Here is a 23,195-nt window from a genome sequence, read left to right on the forward strand (position 1 = left end):
TTCGATGCTATTTTGCTATTTTGGAATTGGCTCCAACTCCCTCCCCCCTCGCTCACAATTTAAAAAAAAAATGATATGTTAGAAGTTTTTAGTTTGGAAAATACAGACACATATAAATGTCATTCCATCTACAGGAAAATTGTTTGAATAAGTAATTTCCCATGAATATGAATATGTATGTGTATGAATAGCTTCTTGTGTATCAGTTCTTCGAAAGGCTCAGGTCATATCACAGTTCATTCGTTCCACTAGAGCTTGCAAAAATATCAAAGTGTTTCTATCAGATTATGGGGTTCAGGCTATTTCTTAATTAGTTTTAATTAGTGCAAATCATTATTCGTAAAAAATATGTACGTATCCTTTTCTTTTTAGCTCCATATAATTTATCGAAATATAAAAACCAAATTTAATCAGTTATGCATTCCTATATATTTCCAATGTTTTTGAAGTTGAAGAATCCATATTAAATAATTAAAATTATGCTGTAAATTAAAAGCACTCATTTTTTAAGTTTTGTTATTTTATTATCTCATTTAATAAATGAATTTTATTTTACTGGTAATTTAAAGGTATGTTTTATTTTAAATTAATTAATTACAATTCATAGGTTTTACGTTTAACGAAATTTCAGAATTTTCTTCAATTTTTTCAACTCGTAAAAAGTTGTTTCATTTCGAATCAGTGATGTTTCATGGTTTTCTTCTTCTGCATTTTCATATTAAAATAAAACTCCTCACTTAAACTCGTACACATTCGATCGAACTTATGACAGACTAATGACTTATGTTTAATTGTTATTTAAATATTAGGAAATTTTTAATGATACAAGATTTTTGTTTTTGTTTTTTTCGTTTAGTAATTTACAGCGAAAGATTCATCGAAGAATTTAGAATAGAGTTGACAGAGAGTTGTAATATTTCGAGTTATGTACATTTGAGACTTATTTGAAGTGGGCCATAACTAAACTATGTTAAACATTAAGTTAAAAAAAACTGTCACATTTTTGACTTAAGCATTAGGATCTCATATATTACTGGGCGGTCCGCGGTGTGCACGCTGTCCATGCAACGTGGATGAATGTCTAGAGCCGGGTCGGGAATGTACAATTGCATAATCGTTATCAATTGGAATAGACCTTCGAAGTAGTACGTTGATAAGTTCAATACAAAATCAATGGTTAATTATAGTATATATAGTTATATATATATGTTTGTATATATATGTATGTGGCATATTTCAGTAGAGAATCTGAACAGTTTAGTTAGCAAATATCATTGAGCGGGACGGTTAGTGTCTTCGGGTGTGGGCCAATGGAAACTCAGTTCTAAAGTTAAAGTTAGCCATAATTTGAGTGGAAAATGCAAATTATCAACGGTTAATTACAGTTGCAATACAAGGCACAAATAGATTCATTCCTCGATTCATTTATAACTTTTTGTTTGTGAACACAAGTTGTTTTCTTTTGTTTTTGTTTTTTTTTTTTTTGTTTGTTTGTTTTTGTTGTAGATGTTGTCCAGCAGGGCGGGTAGACTTCAGTAGAGTTAACAATAGATACGAGTTTAACAAATTACGATACATAGATACGGTACAAGGCTGTTTAGACATGCTTTATATATGTATATGTTTGTGTCTGTGTCTGTGTGTGTGTGTTGGCTACCAGAAAAATATTGAAGAGCAGAGCAGATGCATATCAAGTGTAGAATAGAGCTTTGTGTCTGTGTGGCTGTGTGTGTGTGTGTGTGTGTGTCGTTTGTAGATCAGCTTAATATCTATCAGACCTATTTGAGTGTATCGTCGAGCCACCGCTAGTATAGCCCTTGTGTGCATCTCGGCCGTGCAGCGAGTACCGGGAGCCATACTGACTGCCATGCCAGCTACGATAAGGATCGTATTCCTCAATGATCGAGGGCTCCTTCTCAATGATCTGCAAGAAAGATGATTATTTATTTAACTTATATTAGTAAAGAGGAGACTCCACAGCTACCTCTGTATTGGCGCAGCTGCAGCTCATGGCAGTGCAGAGGAAAATGTTCATTAGCAGCATGATGAGAAACAGAACTCCGAGTGTTATGGCCAGCCACAGCAGCCAGCTGGGTCGAATGCCTTCCTCGCAATTCGATGAAATGACTGCAAGTTGAATAATTATTTTAGATTTTGAATAAAGTTCTTTTCGATTTATTCTTACGTCTCGCCTCGGCGGGATCTAAGACGAAGACGGTTGTGCCCGCAATGCTGGAGCCCTCCTCGTTGGGGCCAAACTTGCGTGGGCCATTGCCGCTGCCCTTGGTGAAGCCAGCCAGAGCCACCTGACTGCAATCGTCGATCTCTACGCAGCGTCCATAGCACTGAACGACATCGCACTGCAGATGCACCTCAGATCCTGTCAAGAAATTTGAATATAATAATAAAGATCTTTGTCCATGGGGCAGTCTACGCTTCAACCTACCCTCGGGAAACTTGAACATGGAGTCCAGTGTTGCCTCCGCCGCACGGCCATCGATTGTGGGCACAAAGCGGCTCATAATGTTGGGATCATAGGGGCAGCTGTGCATGAAACAGAAACCGTTAGCTGCCGTTAGAGTGGCTAGTGGAAGGCTGCGCTGCACTTACCCGCGATCGTCTGTCAGCTCCAGGGTGATGTTCTTCTTGTCAAAGGCAAAGCAGTTGCCCACACGCAGGCCATAGGTATCTAATTATGGAAGGGAGTCTTGATTAGTGATCTCTGTTGGCAGTCGGCGGACTGTGCTGATTACCCACCGTTTGGCTTCGAGAACTCGGCGCGTATCTTGTACTTGTGGCCGTAGACCGTTTCACGCACGCGGTGATCGTTCTCCAGGAACTTGAGAACCACATGGGCATTGTCATCGCTGTAAATTTAAATGGAAATGGTAATGGAAATGGAAATGAAAAGGGAAATGGATGTGGCACATTAGCTAATAGCTATCTAGGTGGACTTCCCCAATTGCGCAGTGGCTAATTAAAAGCGCAGCCAATAGACCCGAAAGCTGCAGTCCACTGTGACTCGCTTGCAGTTTCATTATGCATTATGCATTATGCAATCGCCACTGCCGGCCATTGCGATATAGACAGTTGCGTTTTATGCCAAACAGACGGGCATCGACAGCCACTAGACAGCGACATCGACCAGCATATACCATATTATATGAATAGTTTTCATTTTCACTATCTTGTTTCCCGTTTTGTGCATTTCTGACAATTTGTTTGGTTTTTTTTTGCTCAATTTTTATTTAATTTGCTTTTGGCTTTCGGCTCGTGTTTTCCTGTGTGCCGTTAACAGAGCGCAACAATTTGCAGAAATCGTTGGCTTTTTAGCCAAAGCAAACATTTTTTTCTAAATTGTTTTTCTATTTGCATTGAACGAAAGACTTAGACAACGAACTTGCTCAATTCAGCATTGTGGCAAAGTCATTGGCATTATGCAAATGAGGCGAAGTCAAATTAAATTGTTTCTTCAACTACAGATTGTAATCTTTCAGAGAGCTACCATAAATAATTTACCGTTCATTTGGGCCAGTTGTTCATGTGAAATAAGTTGGGTGCAAAAGCAGAATAGAATTCCATGGAAACGAATGCTAATGGCCTTGAGTTCTATTTAGCGCTGATTCGTATATAGAAAGATCAATAAAAAATAGTGCTATAGAAAGGCAAACACCTACGCGTACCTATGTGCGTATATATGATATGAGTGTGTATATATTTATATATATATATATATACGTCAATCGGCATAATTCGATCTTTGATTTCATTTGTTTTGCGCCGACGCGGCAAACGAGTTTCGTGAAATAATCTGAAATTGGCGAGCGCTGGCAAAACTACAAGCACTCGAAGCACTTTGGCCTGACGGAAGCTTAGCCAAATTACAAGCATCTACATACGAGCAGTCAGCAGAAGTAAGTGCAATTGTCTAGACAGCTACAGCTACAGCTACAGCTAGAGGTTCAGCTTCAGCTGAGGTAGTCAAACTTACCGAGAGTAGCCCGATTTGCCACAGGTAATCACATAAAATTTATCATCCGCCAGTTCAAGAGTCTTGTGCACACGCACCGCCAGCTGAATGGAACGTTCCTCCGTGCGCTAAAGAGTCAAAAGGAACAGAGAGAGAGAGAGAGAGTTGTGGTTATTAAAGCATTTATGTTGATTGGGTTTCGGATGGCGCGTTAATGAGCCGAGTTGAGCAGGCTTTGGGAGCGCCTTTTTAGTGATCATATTTATGTTAAGCTCTGGCCTTTTAGTACCCATTGGCTTTGACGGGACTTATTGACTATTAAATACAGCATACGAGCCAGCGGCTGCAGCAGTTAATTGTCATCATGATGTAATTGCAGCCCAGCAACAACAAGGAAATGCAAAATGCCGCCAAGTGTGACGTTGTCAGCCAACGCAGTCAGGCAGCCAGGCAGCCAGCCAGTCAGCCAGGTGGGCCACACTAGAGTCTAAGTACACACATATTTTCCAGTTGTTTGTTTATCTTATTTAACAATTTTCTTGGCCATGCTCAGCGTTGGCCTGAACTTCATTGAATCTTATGCTCAGCAGCCGCTTTAATAGCTGCGCTCTCCAGTTAATGAGTTGGCTGCCTCTCAGTGACTCTGGCAGACATTTCGGTAATAACATGTTTGCATTTCATTTCGAATGCGGCTGAGCTGGCATTTGATGTAATTTAGCGTTTTAATTGTGCAGCCGCATGTAACCAGCCAGCCAGCGAGCACAAAACGAAAGACTTGGGCGAGAAACTTGGTGCAGGTTTTTTCTTTCTACTGCTTCTAATGGCTGCTCATGATTATGCAACTAACTGGCTGAGTTATTAAAATTGTTGAACTGTCAGCATTTAGCTTCTGCATAACGGCGCTACTTATTGCCATTACTCGAACGCTCAGCTGATGATTCAGCTGCAGCCTTGACCCGCAATTGACAGCGATTAAGTAATGCAAACAACTTGCTATAAAGAGACAGTTGGCACAGTTGCTATAGCAGTTGCACATGTATGCGAATAAGCACAGCATCCTCAGTTTGTTTAATTCACAATTTTCACTTGTCGCAGCTGCCAAACCGGTTGCACCTTGATGCCCTTACATATCACTTGTATATTTTTATGTATATCGTATACAATCAAGAAAAGATATGATTTTATTATTTATTTACTTCTGATTTATCTGGTTGACGTCCCACGCCTGCGTGTATCAGATGTGATCAGCATCTTGTGAATGAATTTCATACTGCTGCGGCTTCGACTGGGTTCAGTGTTTTTAGTTGATGACTTAAGGAACTACATAGATAAGTATACGTATGGGTAGTAGTGTGTGTGTGAGTAGTTATTGCAGCATTAGTAGAAGCTGTTAGCAAATAAACACTCGATAAATACCTCTGGCACAGCTGCAAAATAATATCTATTCAGCTGCAGATCGAGCCTGGCCATTTGTGTCACAATCTGTTGGCCAGCTCGTGCATCAGACTCGAGACCAGCCGAGCAGCTTACGGCTAGCTGCACAGCCGGCAGAGCCATCAGCAGCGGATGGGCTCATTATCAAGTTATTATTATCAAAGCCGAGCTAGCGCTGAGAAAATTACTTGCGCTAAATTTTCCATATGAGATGGCGCACAGCTCTCAGCTCTCAGCTCTGAGGCCATATTTAAAGAACAACTTAATGCTAAATTGGCGTCAGATTTGCTGCCTGTGTTGTGCAATTAACATTTGGATTATAATAATAATGCTGCAGAGCTGCAGAGCAGAGAACTCGCCGTAACACCCATAATAAAATAATGACAAACAATTTGCGAGTCTGCTGCATGCGGCATGCGGCATGCCCACTCGCCGTGCCGTCGAAATGGGTTCAAGTACGCCAAACTTCAGCAATAACAACTTGAACTCGGAGCTAAATTGTTGGCTTGCCGCGGCTTGGGCGTCTTGCCATTGTCAGCGGCAATTTCATGGTTTGCCAAGTACGGCAAGGCGAGGGCCTTGCTCAGGCCATAACAGACCGAATCAAAGAGATTACGGCGCTGCAGCCGAGCTCTGGACGGGGGGAAGGATCTACTTCTGCTTCAGTCTCTGGAGTGCAGGGCCAAGGTCAGCCAAAGTCGAGTCGGCATTTCGAAAGCAATTAAAGCCGTACGAAAATATTTGCCAAGAAATAGAATCAAAATTGCTCGAGAGTTTTGAGTAGACACAAAAAAAAAAGAAAGAAAAAAATTCTTTTGACACAAATACCGCGCACACGCCGAACAACGAGAACAACGCAACTCGAACAACATCGGCCCGGAATGCTGTCAAAGCTGAAGCGTGGAAAACCTTGTCTGGGCATGTGAAGCGCTGTCGGCCCAGGCCGCAGCTAGACGCCACTCCCAGGCCGCAGTCCCTCACTCACTCAGTCACTCACTCACTCACTCACTCTCTCAGTTGCTCAGTTCTTCAGTATTTCAGTTGTCCACCCTCGCCCTCTCCCTGGCACAGCATTCTCTGCGCAGTCCGAATGAAACTAAAGCTGCCGTCGCGATAAGCGTGATTTAATTTTATGGGGGACCTCCCTTCTTTTTCGATGCGCGAACGGAAGGTGGGCCAAGAGCTCTAAGCTCCAGTGCTACACCTATGCGTATGCAGGCGAGTCAGCTAAGCCGGCCCAGGCATTCCGCGAGTGCCCAGACGGGGCTTATTTATACAATTCGGATACAGGGCTGGACTGGACTGGGCGCAGCCCCTCGATTTGACATTGCAATTAATAATGTTGTACTCGCTCGCATGTGCTCAAAACTTTGAACATGACGCGTAAGCTGATAATTTGCATTTCGACACTGTTCAACATGTTTGCATTATGAGCGCTTCATAGACACACACACACACACATACACACAGAGAGATATAAATATATACATATATTTATACTATCTGGCGTATCTACTTACATATGGCGCTGGCTAATGCTAATGGCTCTGCCTGGGCTCCGGCTGCCTCTGTCTGCCATTGTTCGACTTGGGGGCTGCTTACCCACACGCAGCCGCCGCCTGTCAACGCCCGTGATGCACGTAGGATTAAACTTGATTTTTATGGCCATCGTTACTATATAGACTGACGACTAGTCGACGATGCCAACGCCGTCGCCGTCGTCGTCTTTGCTTGCATCGCAGCTGTTGCTGATTTGCCTTGATTTGGGGCCAAGACCCAAGTACACCAGATACGAGACTCACTTAAATTTATGGACATGCGTGCCCCGGCCCTTGCCCGTGACAAGGTCTTTGCGCTAAGCACATGCAAAGCAACACGACACGCACGACTAGGCGATACCCAATATCTTACACATTACTATTATTATTATTATTATTATTATTTCACTTTATGATAATTATAGTTGTGCATTTCTAAAAATTTATTAAATGGCTTGCGCATGTAGAGCTTGATAGCTGAAAGGGTTTTGAAGTGAAAAGTTCTGACTGTAAAGTGGATCAAGTATAAACATCAGCTGAAGTCACAAAAAATAATCATCAGTATATCTTATTTTCTATCTTACTTTCTTATCATTCTTTCTTAGTTTCTTTCTATCTTATTTAAGAGCAAATAAGTTATTGACATTGCTGAGATGAATGGAAGGGTTACCAAACCTCCTTTTGGCTATCTGCAGTCTCATGAAATATAGAGGACCAGCTGCCGAAACTACTGAATCTTTATTCTGATGAAACGATATATTTATATACAATATATTCTATACATGTAATACATCATATTTCATACATTGCGAACAAGTTTTTAAACTCAACAAGAATAAAGGCTTTATACACTAAGTATATGATTATCCTCATATACACTGCACGTCATCAGCATAATTTATATTTTTCTGTAAATAATGAATACTTTCTATATATGGATTGAGTGTTATTCTGGTATAAATAAATTGTAATTATATTCTGTATTATTTTAGCAAATAACATCAAAATTATTTTATAAAAGCTTACCGAAAAGAGGTTGCTAATTGGTACTCTGCATAGAGCATACAAATTCAATGGCATTCAAATTCACAGCTATCAAACACCGCTATCATTATGAATGCTAGGAAATTGTTATTAGTTGGTAGATTATACAGTGAGGGAATATCAAAAGTCTTTAAATTTATCTATAAATATTAATAATTTGCTTTATACTTAAAGTACTTCATAGTTTGGGTCTAAGAGCACAAGAAGCTAATAAAAGATGTGGACAGGGTATCTTCTAGTTGGGCATAATTGGGGACAATAAACTGAATCAATTTGTCGCTGGCAATAATAAAGTAAAATAAAATTTGTATTCACAGACAACGGGAGAAAATGTTATAAATAGAATCGAAAATAATAAAAAATTCTTTGAATCAAAAAGAGAGAGAGAGATCTGAGAGATCTGAGTGAACTAATTCAGTTTGGTCCTGTAATAAATAATATGCTTGGCAATTCGTACAGATTCTTAGTTTGGTTAATGTGGTTAGGGAAGCGCTGATTGGTTATGCTTACATTGCTTCCACTCACGTTGCTGACCAAGATGCCGCAGTAGTCGGGCGCGCCCTGCTTGGCCCAGAGGTTGAGGCTGAATGCGACCGAGTCGCTGCCGTCGCCCATGGCCATGCAGGGCTGTGTGCGATGATCCCGCGCATGGACGGCGCCTGTGTAGCCGGAACTGAACTTCACCTTGATGTTCATGGTGCCCGCCTTGCAAGTGGCCGTAACATGGGGGGCGAACTCGCCGGGCGTCGCCGCTGGGTCCTGGGCGGCGGCAATCTGTGAAAGGAGACAGAGATAGAGTGAGAGAGAGAATCAGAATAAAGTGCTATTAGAGATTCGGCTTTGTTTCGCTAATAACTATGACCCATTTTAGGTACCCTGGGAACGCACACGGCAGTTGAGAAGTTGCTAAGAAGTTTTTCGCCAACTCATTGGGTAAGCATGGGAAGCCATAAGAACACGAGAATTCTAATTAATTTTAATGGCTAGCCAAAGAGTCAGCAAAAGTCGCAATTAATTGCAAGAGGCAGCGGCAGCCGACTCGAAAGCTTGGAACTTACTTAGACCCACTGGCACATCGAGTCGCGCTTGGCTATGTTTGAATTTGAGTTTGAGTTTGAGTTCTTTGGCGGCCTGCACGTTTTGGGCCAGTTTCTGGTCCAGCTCCAGTCGCGCACTGTCAAGCCATTCGGCTTGAAGATAATTTATTGGCATGCTCTCGACTTGGGTTGCCATCGCGTCGTCGTGATAATTGAATTTGTGCTCCAGCTCCAGCTACAGCTACAGCTCCAGCCAATTGAAAAGGCAAAACTGAGCTGGAGCTGGAGCTGGAGCTGCAGACCGTAGGCGCTAGATAAGCAGCACAAAAGTTAAGTAAGTCATGTCATGACAATCGCACCGAGTCCGCTTGATTCCGCTTGATTCGGCTTTATTCTTGCCTTTAGCTTTTGGCTTTTCGGCCACTTCTGATCACGTTCTTGGGAGTCGGCCCTCAGGCAGCGCCTGTCTAACAGAAATGCCAAAGACAATTCCCTACGCCCGACATGCCTGCTGCCCCATTGATTTATGCCTATTGACTTTCGAAAGGTGACCAGAGAAATTCGCTCGAGATGCATTCGGCAGCGCCAACTGCCCAGTCATTAAACCTCCTCCGACTCCGACTCCGACTCCGACTCCGGCTCCGACTCAGACAGAACCAGAGTGCGCGGGCTACTGTGCGTCAAGTGAAATGCAGCAGCGAATCGACCTAATTTTTTCTTGCTGCTGCAGCTTGTGTCTATGCCAAAAAAAACAAATACAACAAAAAACAAAAACATGTTGGCCAGTGTGCCACTTTCTAAGCTACTTTGGCGCTTGATGCCAACTAGAACGTCCACTTTGCATCGCAAAAGGAATTTATAGAGCTGCGGCCAGCTAAAGGCTCTGCGCTGCCTTTTGTCTGCATGCCAGCTATATACAATATATACATATATATATGTGTGTGTATATATAGCTAGATCTTTTGGCGGCGCAGTTCAATGCGCGCTGGCAACGCTCGAGGGTCGCATACAGCACGTAGCAGAAATGCAATTCCAATTTTACATCCAACTTACTGCAACTGCAACTGCAACTGCAAGTCCCATGACAATTTGTCGCTTGACAAAATGCAATTGTTTTGTATGAATTTTGCATTTTACATTCAGCTATAGGGAACGCAGAGCTGTGGAGCTGTAGAGCCGCCTCAGCCGGAGCTAGTCAATTAAAATTGTTTTTGCATGCTCGTTTCGCTATCGTTGGGCTTGTTAAAATCGCAAAGCAAAAATTGTTGCCAGCTGTTGGCCTTTGTATTATGCAACACGCTCTGATTGTTGCTGGCTCTCCACACAAGCAAATTCCAAAAACAAAACCGAAATGAAATGAGCAAAAAGTTCAAGCCAAATCGCAAACACTGCCAACAAAAAGCGAAACTCTCAAATCACAATTAGACACTTGCGCTGTCAGTCACGCCACAGCGAGAGCTCCAGCTCGGCGGCGACCATTAAATCCAATGAGCCCAGGCTTTGATTTTGATGGATCTAGACTGGCTCATGTGCTCAGTCATTAGCCGCTGCCGAGTTGAAGTTGGAGTTGCAGCAGCAGCAGCCGCAGGATACTTGGGTGATTTTTCATAAAATTCCTTTCGGCCCGCGATTACGGGCGAAACAAAAGACTTGCAGCACAAACTTGTTTGGCCCCAGCGCATGTAAATCGTATCAAAATCAGTGCCGGCCCCAGCCACGCACAGCTGGAGTTGGAGCTGCTCCGACTCTGGGTTGGCTGCCCGCCTGGCTGGCTGGCCCATTAAGCCCGGCCCACAGCTAATTTATTTAGCTGCAAGGGGTCATACGCTGTTGCCATAAACCAAAAATGTTCTGACGCGGCTTTAACTATTTACTATTACGAACTGAAATGTGCGCAATTAGTAATAGAAAGTTTTGCCAGACTGAAGGCAATTAACTGCTGAAGAATGACAAAACTGCAAGAGGCTTTACAAGAAGAGCTGGAAATCTGTGCTGAGATCAAAGATACAACAAGAGACAAACAGCTTGAAGTTAACAATTTCTTATAGCCGTGTGGGATCATAAAGACCCAAAACTTGAAGTAAGAGAGATGGGCCAGGGAATATCTAAAATATACACATAATAAGATTTTTCAGTTAAAAATCAATAGAGATTGCATTTTGCAATGCCATTGCTCGAGAGAGCTTCAAGAGGGCCGCAAAATATTTATAAGAGTCCAGCCTTTTCTTTCAGATCGTTTTAACTAAACTGTGACATATTGAACAAATGAAATATGTATGAGTTGTGTATCTACATACATATATAGGAAATGGCTCTAGTTTCTTCATAGCTATATTTAATTTTATTGAATAAAACTAAATATTCGCATATTGCATAAATATCCCGCTATTATATACATATGATATACCATATCAATACAAATGATGATAGAGATGGGACAACTAAACTGATCGCATCTAATAGAACAATTTTATTATTATTATTATTTTAAGAATTCATCTAATAGAACAATTCTTATTATATGCAAACATTTCTTTTAACAAAAATAACTCATAAATTCGGTAATTCGCTCATAGAAAAGTATTTATATCATGTCCCCATAGCGTATCGTATATTATACTGGCTGTAGCTCAGAGATCAAAGAAATTGTGCTTTGAGAGAAAAATATTTAAATACTATATAAATGATCTTTATATTACATGGAGACCAAACTTAGAAATTTATTTCCTATAGTGAAGGGATATACAATTAAAGGAATAATAAAGATGGATAGATTGATAGTTGAAGACTATTTGTTTTTATGATAAATATATATTAAATATTATTATTTTTTTAGCGAATAATGAAAAATGTATGAATAAATAAACACTGCAAGTATTTGCTATTCAATATTATTTTGTAATTTATATGATTATACTGTTTGTTTTTTAAATCAAATTAAAACTTCTCAAATTTAGATACAATTTTACTAAGTAACGCTGAACTGGGGCTATGTGACTTAGACAAAATAATAACAAATATAATAAAACTATTACCACAAATAACAAAATAATAAAACTACCATAGATAAGGGTCAAATGACTGTTATATTGAGTATATGAGTCTATGAGTATATGAATATTATATTATAAAACTTGTAAATATTCGTCTCGAAGAGTGTGACAAAATCCAAAGCAAATCCGTAAAATCTGTTGCCATCTGCAAAGTATAACAACATTCATGCAGCTTAAATGCACAACTAATTTAAGTTAACTTGTGGCTAGACCTCACACACACATACACAGTTTGCCATAGCGTTTGGGTGTGTTTCCTTGTACTGCCTATTTAATAACAAAACAAAACAAAAAAAACATTCATATTGCGCAATAGTTGTTAAGCGATACAATCGCCAGAGTCTGAACTGCGAATGGGCGACTGCAGCCAGCTGTGCATATTTTCGACTGATTGCCAAATAAATTCGCTAATGTTCAAGCTAAAGCTGAAGTCGGTAAAACAACAACAGCAACAACAGCGACAACAGCAACAACAACAACTAGTTGTGTTAGAAGCAAAACGAAACTCGTGCATAACAAAAGACGGCCTCCAGAACGGCGAGGGGCAGGGATGGAGTCTGGGTTGAGGGGGGGAGGCAGTCAGCGCGGGGCTGTGCGCCTTAACATATTTTGTGTGCATTTGAATTTCCGCTATGCGGCCGTGCAGTAATAAAGCTTGCCAAGTAAATTATAACATAAGGCCCCAGACCGGCCAGCCACAGTCCGGGCCACTCTCATATCGCTGTCCCCCAGTTGGAGCCGAGTTGTTGCTCTGGCTGCTGCTGATTGCAAATTGTCACGGTATTTTAGCTGGCAGCGCATAAATTGCCGTTTAAGCGCTCGCAGATCACATTACAGAGTCGCGCAGTTGGCCGTATTTATGTGCAGCATCGAATATTTTGGGCCTGGCCGAGAGCCTAATGAAGCCGCAGGCCAGTGATCAGCGCTCTGGCTGCAGCTGCTGCTCTCAGCTTACATAATGAGCGCCGACTGCTGCAATTATTGAGGCGCTTGCTACAATTAAATTTCTATTGTTGGGGCGCTCGTCCATTGATGTTTTGGCGCTGACGCGCTAATTTCATGGCACGTACCCAGCATGCACGTACGGCGAGTCAGACCCAGACCTAGACCTGGACCCGAACTTGGAATGGGGGCTCCTGCTGCTGCTGCTGCTGCTGCTGCTGGCGATGCTGGTGCCGTTGGCTCTGCCTCTGCCGCTGTCGACGTCGCTGTTCAACACATGCTGGGGTCAATTGTATGGCTTTTACGCTGTCGTAGCACTAATATAATAATAAGCACTTGTCTATGGCCTTTTGTTGCTGCTGTCCGTGAAGAAAAAGTCTTCAAACTTTTTCTTACTGTTAACCGATGCACAAAGCAACAAGACAACAAAAAAGAAGACACAGCCACAACAGCAACAACAACAACAGCAACAGCAGAAGAAGAAAATCCATAGAACATGTCATGTGCCGCCGACAGTTGTTGCTTATTTATGTGTCTTACTAATTGTTGCTCTTCGAGTGGCTTGGTACCCGGAGCCCCAGCTCCCACCCCTGCTCCCGTCTAACAGTAGCTGGAGAAAAGTTCGTTTAATGGTTTTTCCATCAGATGCAGCCACTTATGAGCATGGCCAGCACTTTCTTGGCCAAGGCGATTAACTGAGGGCACCATGCTGCTAGTAGAAATGGACTAAAATGTTTTGAAAGCTGCCTTTAATTGAATTTATCTCGGCCATAACCCTCTTAACCCAATAACAATATAGCCGGAAAATAACCGACAAATTCTTCTCATAATTGTTCCATATTGATTTTTGGGGCCCTTTAATTGTCATTAATCAAGATCTGATTGATCGCATCAGCGTTAGACATCATTATTTTCGATATTGCAGCAATTTGCAGCTCATGTGGAATTTCTTCAAATATTCTTGAAACTCTTTACTTGTCCTTCCCTAATGGCTTGCAATTGTTTGCTCAGCCATTGAGTGCACGAAAAACCCATTGTTGGGCCTCTGGGCTGCACAGCATTTTCCATTTTACATTTTCCGACATGCCCGCGAGCGCTGGGCACTTTTCATAAACGCCGCTTTCCAGGCGCCTCGGCTTGCAGCCATGAAATGTCAAAGAAATGTCTCTCGGAGCAGAAGCTCGACTCGTGAAAATTTCACAAATGAGAACTGACAAATGGTTTTCCATTTGTTTCAAATAAAACCCACTTTTACCCCAGCTACAGCAGCAACAACAAAAGAAAAGTAAAACTCATTGGCAACCACAATTTGTTGCTGCGTTGAGTGACAGGGCCAAAAAAGAGTGGTAAGAGCAGAAGCCGCAGCAGCAGAAGCAGCAGCAGAGGCAGAGCAGTGCGCACTGCACTGAGCGTTAACAATGCAAGCTAATCAAATAATGAAGTCGACTAGCCAAAGCCAAAACCAAAACCAAACAAAAGAAAGAACTTTCTCCCAGTGGCGCACTGCTGAGAACCAACTACTGCCTCCGCCGCCTCCTCCTCCTCCTCCTCCTCCTGCTGCTGCTGCTGCTGCTGGGGATGACCCAATATGCCAAAAGCTTTTGCATAAATTTCAATGTTTTTTACGCTAGACTGACAACAGGCAACAACAGGCCAGCAATAATAATGCCAACTGGCAATTGGCAATTGGCGAGCGGCCAGTAAACAAATAATTTGCACTCGAAATCAACGCGGCGTTAAATTGCGTCAACTCAGAATGCTACAGGCCAATAGATTTTGTGGCCAGTTTGTTGGTACATGACATGAACACGCTTTTTCTTGTTTCAGTCTCGGCTTGCTCTCTTTTTTTGTGCTGTGAGAATTATGGCCAGCAGTTGGCATCTAACTGCGTGGCACACCCAGCTGGGCAATCTAATGGGACAACGCTTCCTGGCCCATACCTCTACCTCTACCTGTACCTCTACCTGTAGCTGTAGCTGTATCTGTGTGCCTGTACCTGCCGCAGTGCTGGTCGCGGCGTCTCCAGACGCAGACACACTACTAACCCAGTGGCGGTTGCGTGCGGCATAGAAACTGGTTGCTCTTCTAATTGGCCCAGTCCAGCCGGCGGTTAGTTCCACTACGAGTATGACAACATGACAATCCGGTGAGCTGCACCTCGAGCAGTTCACTTCATTGCACACAAAATGTATTGCGGTCGCGTTATGATTGGATGCGAAGAGAACCTGGCCAAACGACTGCCCGGTGAGCCGGCGAGCCGACTGCCCGGCTGCTAATTGGAGCATAATGCCGTGCATCACAAATATTCCACTATTTGCATTCTGAAAATGCCAAAAAACACATAAACTGCGACTAGAACTGACCCAGCTGTGATCTGGTCGGCATTTCTATGAATGCGTAGCTGTTCTGGCGTTTTACCGTTTGCTAAGCTCTGGAGACACACATAAAAATAAATGAAGAAAGAACCTGTGATGAAAGAGCTTCAATCAACATACATATCTGAAACAATCAACAAGTTTGTTGCCTAAGTCTTTTGTTAGCGGAACTGCTGAAGACTCAGAAAATATTTCTGTGAAGCAGCCAATGAATCATAAGGCAGGTAAAAAAGTGCGACATTCTTAAATGATAATATAATGAATATATACATATATATATATACATATATATATATATATATACAGATGTATAGGTATTATGAAATTCTATATATGTATATTTATTCGTATCGACATATTTCACTTTAATTAACACTTGCAAGACACGTGCTTGTTTAACTTTAGTTGACAGCTGATGTATGTATGAGTGATGTGTGTGTATTTGAATACAGATACATCTATCTGTGCATATATAATGCAAAATCGGAGTGGCTCTACCTGCTGCAGCTACTTGCGGTCACATAAACCGCGTCACTTCTGGCCAACTGCGCGAGATCTTAAATGGCTTTTGTCTGGAATTTCGGTTGCCTTTTCGAGCAGTTCGAACAACATGACGACATGCCCAATACACACGCATAGCTCAAGCTACTCATATAATAATATATGCGTGTGTGTGAGAGTCTATATGAAAATTAGCATATTTTTTTCAGCTATGACATTGAAATGCTTTTTAATGGCCCGTAACAATAACAACAATGACAGCGACTACAACAACAACAACAACGTAGCTCTATTCTTCGCTAATGTGCAAGTCAATAATTGTAGTGTGCTTACATTGGGGCGACAATTATATTTAATAACACGGTCGATAGTTGTCGCAAATGCGTGGCGCATTTTAAATACTTTTTTTCGCTGGCCATGTCCAAATACCTCTTGGCCGTTGTGTGAACAACCTTTTGTGGCTTGAAACAGAAAACGCAAGTTTGTCCGTTGCTTAATGAGTGTGAAAAGCAAAGCGGCGAAGCAGCAACAACAGCAACAGCAGCAAAAGTACCGTAAGGCAGCTAAACATTTTCAATTTTAACAGATATTTAACATGCAGCCACTCGGGTATTTATGTGTGCGTGTGTGTGTGTGAAACTTGTATACGCAGCCTCAAAGCCATTGCAGACAAAAGTCGGTAAACTTATATTATAATCATCATTAGCAAACAAGCTGTCATAATGAACATCAAGCCCTTCATCATTAACACGAGAATGCTCATTATCTGCATCATCGCGATGATGAGCGTGTTCATCAAGCTGCTTCGCTGCGTTTGTTTGCCGTTGTTTCTGCTTCAAGGTTCTGTGGGTTTTGCATTAGCCCGGGCCAACTAAAAGGTAAATAGCTGTTGTTGTTGTTGTTGTTGTTGTTTTGCATTTAGTTGTAGGCAGCGCTTTTAGCCAAGCCCAAACGCTTTGCCGACGCCCCACGTGGGCGCCGTTGTGTGAGTGTGTGTGTGTGTGTGTGCTTGTGTGTTATGTGTCTTATGTGCTTTATGATGTCATTCTTACGCGGCCGCTGACATCGATAAATACTTGCTTCACTTCGATCCGTCTTTGCATATGCAGAAACTGAAAGTTTCAGCCAGTCCAGCCCCAGCATAATGGCCAACGGGCCAGAGTAAATGCTTCGCTGGCTTTTCCCCAAAGATTTCTCTGACTAGCTGCAGTTGTCGTTGTTGCAGCTGCCTAAAGACCGGCTTGGACCAATTTCAATTGATGCCAAGCCTTTGCAGCTGTCGCCTTAATAGATTTGTGCCATTTCATAAGCCGAAAACGAAATCAAAGCATTTCTCGGCCGAGAGCTAACAATTGAAAATTGGCCCCGGGCGGAGAGGGGGCCGAAGGGCCAGAAGCGAGCAGAACTTCGGCTTGGTTTGGTAAAAGTTAAGATTTCGGTCAGTGGAACATTTGGGAAGTGAAAAATAAGTACAAGCTTGAATTGCCGCCTCTCTATTGATAAACTGAGCAACTGCAGAACTGAGGAGCTGAGGAACTGAGCGACTGGCGCAGCTGCGACTAGAGCCACAGTTCATTAATTTGTCTTGGCTGGAAAATTGCCGTGGAAAATTCACGTGCCCGCAGCGAATGTTGTTTGTACGAGCTAACGACGAGTGCGCCATGAAAATGGTCAGCGCTAATGTCGGAGGCCTTTGTTAACCTCGTTTTTATGCCCGGCCCAGCCAGAACAGTATTGTATGCAAATGAAAAGTGAAATGGAGGAAAACTACGCGCCATTTCACTAGCTATAATTGCCTCTACACACACAGTGAGAGACACCTCCGCCGTCCCCCCTGGGTGTGTGCGTTGACTTATTAGCTTACCTGTGTGACTAGCAGAGCGCTGAAGAGCAGTGAGAACGCCGCCCAGCCCGAGCGGCTGGCGCTCGCCTCCTTTGTGTGGCTTGTCATTGTGGGGCACGTTTGTTGCCTAAGTCTTTTGTTTGCTGGCGCCCTGCGAGTCGGGTATCCTTGTGGCCACTGCAAAAAGTCGTTGATCAAGCACGCTACAAATTGTTATTGCAAATTATGGCAAATTTCATGCGCCTCACGCAGCCGCCGACTGCAAAGCTGCTGCGGCTCATAGCAAATTACTCATTCGAGCTGTTATTGTTGCTGCTATTGCTGCTGCTATTGCTATTGATGTGGTTGCTGTTGCTGTTGTTAATTTTCAAATGCTCATCAGACGATGAGTCAGTGCGATGAGAACAATGCGAGCATTTAACAATTGCCCTGCCGCCATAGCCGCCACTGCCACAGCCACAGCCCCAGCCGATTTCCTGCGGTTTATTGCCTCGCTTTCAGCGGCGCAGCTGCAGTTCAGATCGTTTTGAGATTTTTGTGGTTTTCTAGCCATAACTTTCTAGGAAATTTGAAGTGCGCAAACGTGACACAAGTGTAAAAGGGCCCGTCCACATTAATATTTCTAATCTTTTAATATGATTTCTGATCTCTGAAGCTTCTGCTGCAATGTGGGCCACAGCCACGCATCTGTTGCTCACGTACACGATTTCATTTTCAATTTCACGTTGCGTTTTTTCTCTCTGCTTTTTTTTTTTTCTAGCTAACTAATGCGACCCCGACCTGATTGATCTGTAGGAGCGGCGCATTAAAATTAAAATTTAAAATGAAGCTGCTTGTTTTCACGGAAAAAGTCGCGCGAATCGTTTCAAATGAAACAATGAGAATTAGTGTGCGAAACAAGTTTTGCAGGCGATATACATATGAATTTATGGCATACCAATTGAAGCTACGGAATAAATACAACAAATAAGTGCCAATAATAAATTGGCGCGCAGAAAACAAAAAGTTGACTGAGAGCGGGCTTACGTCATGAGATCGCATTGTCATAAAAGAGACAAAAAACACTTTAAAAACCTGAGCCAAATTGTTAAAATGCGCTTTGTATGTGACAAAATGCGATACAATGCCATAATGGACTATCAAAAATATTTTGGCTAAAATGTCCATGTATATCTGAACAATTAATAATAGCTTTAATTGCTGATCCGCAATATCAACAGCTCACAGCAAGCGCATACGTCTAAAGACTTTAGCAAAGTTTTTGTAATTTATCAATTTATGCAATAGGACGTCAACAAAAAAAAAAATAGCATTTGGCCAACAGTTGTTAACTTTTGGCTTACAACAAACACGCAACGAAGAGAGTGGGACAGAGAGAGAGAGAGAGAAATATGCAGCTTAGTCTAAGCCAAGCTAAGAGCGCCGATCGTAGCTCTGCCAAGAGCTATTCGCGCAAGTTTCTTATAAACATCTATCACTTCCTAAAACTATTTTGCCTGACTGCGCATGAAATTTGCCAATTTGTTATATTTTATATAAATATTTATAGTGTTTAGTTGTTGTTGTTGTTGTTGATTTATGCAAAGTGTTTCAAGTAATGCCAAAGCATTCATTCACAGCGCTTTTGCGCTCTTCAGCAAATATTGTTAGCGCGCAGCACGTGAAAACGAGTTTATGCAACAAGTTTTTGGGCGATTTTATTGTTATTTGAAATATGTAGTTGGAAACCAAGTTTTAGTTTTCTCAAACTTGAGTTTTCTTAGCTGCACTCACAATAACTATTTATAGCTGCTTATATATCTCTAAATATATCGAGAGTGCTCGACGCGCTTAACTGAAACGAAAACTGAATTTTCCGTCTGACACGTTTGCAACAACTTTACGGCTCGAGAGTTTAGTTGGGACTGAAACTGGGAGCGTGGGGCCATCGCAGCGCTCGATGCTCGGGCTCCAATTTGAGTTAGCATTGAGCTTAGTTGCTGTTAGTTGTCGTCGTTGTTGTTGCTGTTGTTGTTGTTTCTTTTGCTGTGTGCGCTCTACGCTCTGAGCTCTGCTCTCTGCTCTCTGCGCTCTTTGCTTTGGCTTTAGTTTTTATTATTTTTGTTGTTTTGTGTTTACCTACAGACATTTTTTCATGTCTCGCTTTTTGGCCACATCTTTCGTTCGCTTGGTATCTCATCCGTGTCTGCTGTTGGCCATGGTGGCAGCGTGTTGCCAGATAGCTGAAAAATGATTGAGCTATGGCCACTCCAGTTGGCCTTTTATCATTCATAGCGTTACCGTTACGCTCTCTGCTGATAAAAGCACGTGTGAGTGCCTGAGTGTACGTGTGCGTGTGAGTGTGTGCGCGTTTGTGTGTGTATAGTTGTGCGTGCGTGACGGTGGTGGCTAGTAAGAAGACTTGAATGAATCGATACTCCCGTCGGTTTACTATCAGGCGCATGCGCTGTAGCCCCTAGAGGGTGGCAGAGCGCAGAGAGTGTAAAAACGAAGCAGTGTTGATTAACACCAGAGAAATAACGGAAACTTACAACTTTTGTGCAATTTTTTATAATGCTGATAAGCTTTAAAAAGTACTTGAAATATGATAAGCCTCTGCTGTATAAAAACAACAAAACTTAAAGTCCAATTTAGAGATTTATTCATTTCATTTAAGAATTATTTGCATCTGGGAATTTTAAAAACCTAGCTCTCTTTCTCTGCTTCTCTTTCTCTCTCGGAATTCGGCTCTCTTACACCGTTACACATAGCATTTTGGTGGGAAATTAATATATAACAACTCGACTCGACGCTCAGTGAAAATTTCATCACCGTCGTTGATAGTTCAGCTCTTTTTTGCACTGTGCGCTCGAAATTTTATGACAAAATTGAAAAAATAAAAATCATTTTTGTGTTTTTTGATCACTAAATTTACCCACAGCGCTCACTCGGTTATTTCATCAAAAATTTAATCTTTTCATTACGAAACCCATAAAAAATCCGTGTGAATTCCTCTGCTCTGTACGGCTAAGAAAAAGGTGCGACTCACAAACCCAAAGGAATTTGGAACTGCCAAAAATCGAAAAAACGGTAAAAAATTCTGTATCACTAAGTCAGTCAGACGGGCAGCGTGTGCGTGTATCTTCTATACTAAGCTATGTGTGTGTATGTGTGCGTGTGTGTGTGTGTGTATGATAAGTGTAGACAGACGCCGTAACAACAAACCCCAGGCAAAAGCTGAAACCAGGGGCAGACTCAGACCCAGAGACGGAGGCCGAGGCGTTTTATTGAATTAGACGCAAAACAAAAAGCAGCGAGCGATTAAAGCGTTTGGATTGCGTCTCCACGGATTGGCAACCTGCTAACCCACAAACCCACTCTTCAGGATTAATGGGCGTGGGGGGGGGAGCACTTGAAGAAGCGAGACGAGGGGCTGAGTTGCTTGTGCATTTATAATACGCTTTGCTAATTGCCAAGTGAGCAAATATTAATTAGAGCAGTAAACAGAGGGGAAAAGAAGTTACAGAGACAGCCCAAAAGTAGGCAGCGAATAATATTGATATTAAGTTGGGCTTATCGGGCGATACATGTACGTTCTCCACAGCAATAGACGGTATGCTTAAAATAGTAGATAATCTAACAATAAGGATAATGGATACCCAATCAAGTTATAATTTATATAATAAAGAAAATCAAGGGGTTTAACGATTGTTGTTCAGATATTACAGCTGTATTGTGGGTTCAACAAAAATATAAAAATAAAATAGTAGATACACACACACATGTATATATAGCCGTGGCCTGCCTGCGTAAGCCACAATTCGCTGTAGCTTTCCATTCCTTACTTGTTTTTGGGGGGGCTGCGAGTCTTTGACCTCTGCCGCCAGCGGTGTCACATTTGTGTCACATTTTTGTTGTCAGTTTTGTGTTTTAATTACCATTGAAAGCTCATTAAAGCGCTCGTTTTCGTTCTCAGCCAACGGGTCACATGACCCGAACGCAAAATGCCAGTTAAACTGTTAGCTGAGGAAATGCGACCTGAAAACGGGTTAGATGTGGCTGCAGGTGTTTGTGGCAATCGTTGGTCCCACCCCTCTCTCCCCTGCCCGCTTTTTGTGGCAACAGCCTAATGAGCCCACAGCTCCTGCCTCGCCTACTGCCTCCTGTCATTTTTTATGCGGTATGCAGCGAGTCGAGAAAAAGTTTCATATGAACCAGAGCCAGAGTCACAGGCTGAGCTGCACTGCCCACTCGTGTCGACGTTGATGGATTGTGAGTCGCAATCGACAGCCATCAAGTGGCTAAACGCTGTAATGGAGCGTGGAGCACAGATTCCCGACTGACTACCGAAAAAGTTTTCGGAATGCTAAGCTCGGGTTATGAGTTCAGAAATTTCACAAATTGCGCATACCAGAGCCACGGCAGACGGGCTGGCGTCAGGATATCAAATTTCGTCAGTGTGTGTGTGTGTGTGTGTGTGTGAGGGCAACAGCTTAGATATTACGAAAGAAAGTTCAGGAATTCCGGCTATGCAACAAATGGGAATTTCCCTAAGGAAAACAATGAAAGACTTTGACTTCAACTGTTATGTAAGCAATCGAAGGATACAGATGAGCACACTGATTCATCATCGACTCTGCATTATTTAGCATGGCCAAAGTTGGCGTGCAACAAACAATTTCAGACGCTGCATTAAACAACAAACAGCCACGAGCAATATCAGTTTGCTCTGGCCACCAACAACATTCCGTTTCCGATTTAGTTTATTTGGCACAGTCATCCGTCACCTTTGACATTTGCAGCCAAACAGGCGAATGCGAGTGAGAGTGCGAGCGAGAGAGGGAGAGGGAGGGTAAGAGAGCGCGAGTCTGTCTTGCTATCGACATGGCAAATGCCACACAGCGGCAAAGGAGCAACGTCAACACTTGCACAGCTTCACACACACACACACAGAGAGTCAAGTCCCACGCGAATGTGGCACAAAGTAAGCGTCAGAGCAGACCCAGTGACGCCATTGCCGAACTACATGGCGTATGCGTAATGTCGCCAGCTTCTAATAGCCCATCATGCGGGCTTATGCCATAAATGCAAGTCCTACATTGTCCGAATCCAAGCTTTATGCATATTTTATGAGCCTGTAAATTTGATATTTGCAATTCCAAGTCCCATTCCCGTTCCCATTCCCCATTCTTCATTCCGCTGTCTAACGAATTTCAATTTATGTACATATCATTAGAGCCTGCCAAGGACATATGTATATAGGAGAGACCAGGCAGCTAAGGCCTAAGGCCTCTGTGTCAATTTGTAGCACGCACACCTTAAGCTTCACTCAGGCTTAAGTGAGTGAAGGCCCCAGAAAGTGGGCCAACACAATAATTGTCAGGATTTATTTCTATGTTTTAGCTTTAAGAAAAAATCAAAATTTTAGCTTTAGCTACACAATATTTGATTATATTATTTATTTTAAGCTAAACAATAT

General features: G+C 42.4%; 1 protein-coding gene across 7 annotated transcripts; it reads right to left on the bottom strand.

Annotated features, from left to right (window-relative positions):
* Nucleotides 1-502: 502 nt before the first annotated feature.
* On the bottom strand, nucleotides 503-19,939 carry LOC115563607 (uncharacterized). 7 transcript variants are annotated; one of them, XM_030386876.2, is made up of 11 exons: nucleotides 19,860-19,939; nucleotides 17,759-17,914; nucleotides 8,512-8,760; nucleotides 3,992-4,098; nucleotides 2,758-2,867; nucleotides 2,611-2,689; nucleotides 2,447-2,544; nucleotides 2,186-2,380; nucleotides 1,985-2,127; nucleotides 1,779-1,924; nucleotides 503-1,135 (listed from the first exon to the last, which is right to left on the bottom strand). In XM_030386876.2, exons 1-11 carry the CDS (start codon nucleotides 19,914-19,916, stop codon nucleotides 1,024-1,026), a joined length of 1,452 nt encoding a protein of 483 aa, XP_030242736.2. In that variant the 5' UTR covers nucleotides 19,917-19,939; the 3' UTR covers nucleotides 503-1,023. The 7 variants fall into 7 exon arrangements, with proteins under 7 accessions (XP_030242736.2, XP_089114295.1, XP_089114312.1 ...); XM_089258169.1 differs by having other exon boundaries at nucleotides 8,497-8,760; nucleotides 19,860-19,936; XM_089258186.1 differs by having other exon boundaries at nucleotides 8,497-8,760; nucleotides 19,856-19,874.
* Between the last annotated feature and the right edge of the window lie 3,256 nt (nucleotides 19,940-23,195).

The sequence above is a fragment of the Drosophila navojoa genome, chromosome 2 (genome assembly GCF_054131105.1).
Source record: "Drosophila navojoa isolate 15081-1374.11 chromosome 2, UAZ_NAV_1.0, whole genome shotgun sequence".
In the NCBI taxonomy this organism is placed as follows: Eukaryota; Metazoa; Arthropoda; class Insecta; order Diptera; family Drosophilidae; genus Drosophila; species Drosophila navojoa.

Excerpts from the sequence above, each read along its gene's own strand:
- LOC115563607 (XM_089258169.1), bottom strand. The coding sequence starts at position 19,916 with ATGAGATACCAAGCGAACGAAAGATGTGGCCAAAAAGCGAGACATGAA. Across the intron at positions 17,915-19,859 it reads CGAGACATGAAAAAATGTCT|TGGCCACAAGGATACCCGAC; the intron begins GTAGGTAAACAC and ends GACTTTTTGCAG. Across the intron at positions 2,868-3,991 it reads GGCAAATCGGGCTACTCTCG|CGATGACAATGCCCATGTGG; the intron begins GTAAGTTTGACT and ends TTAAATTTACAG.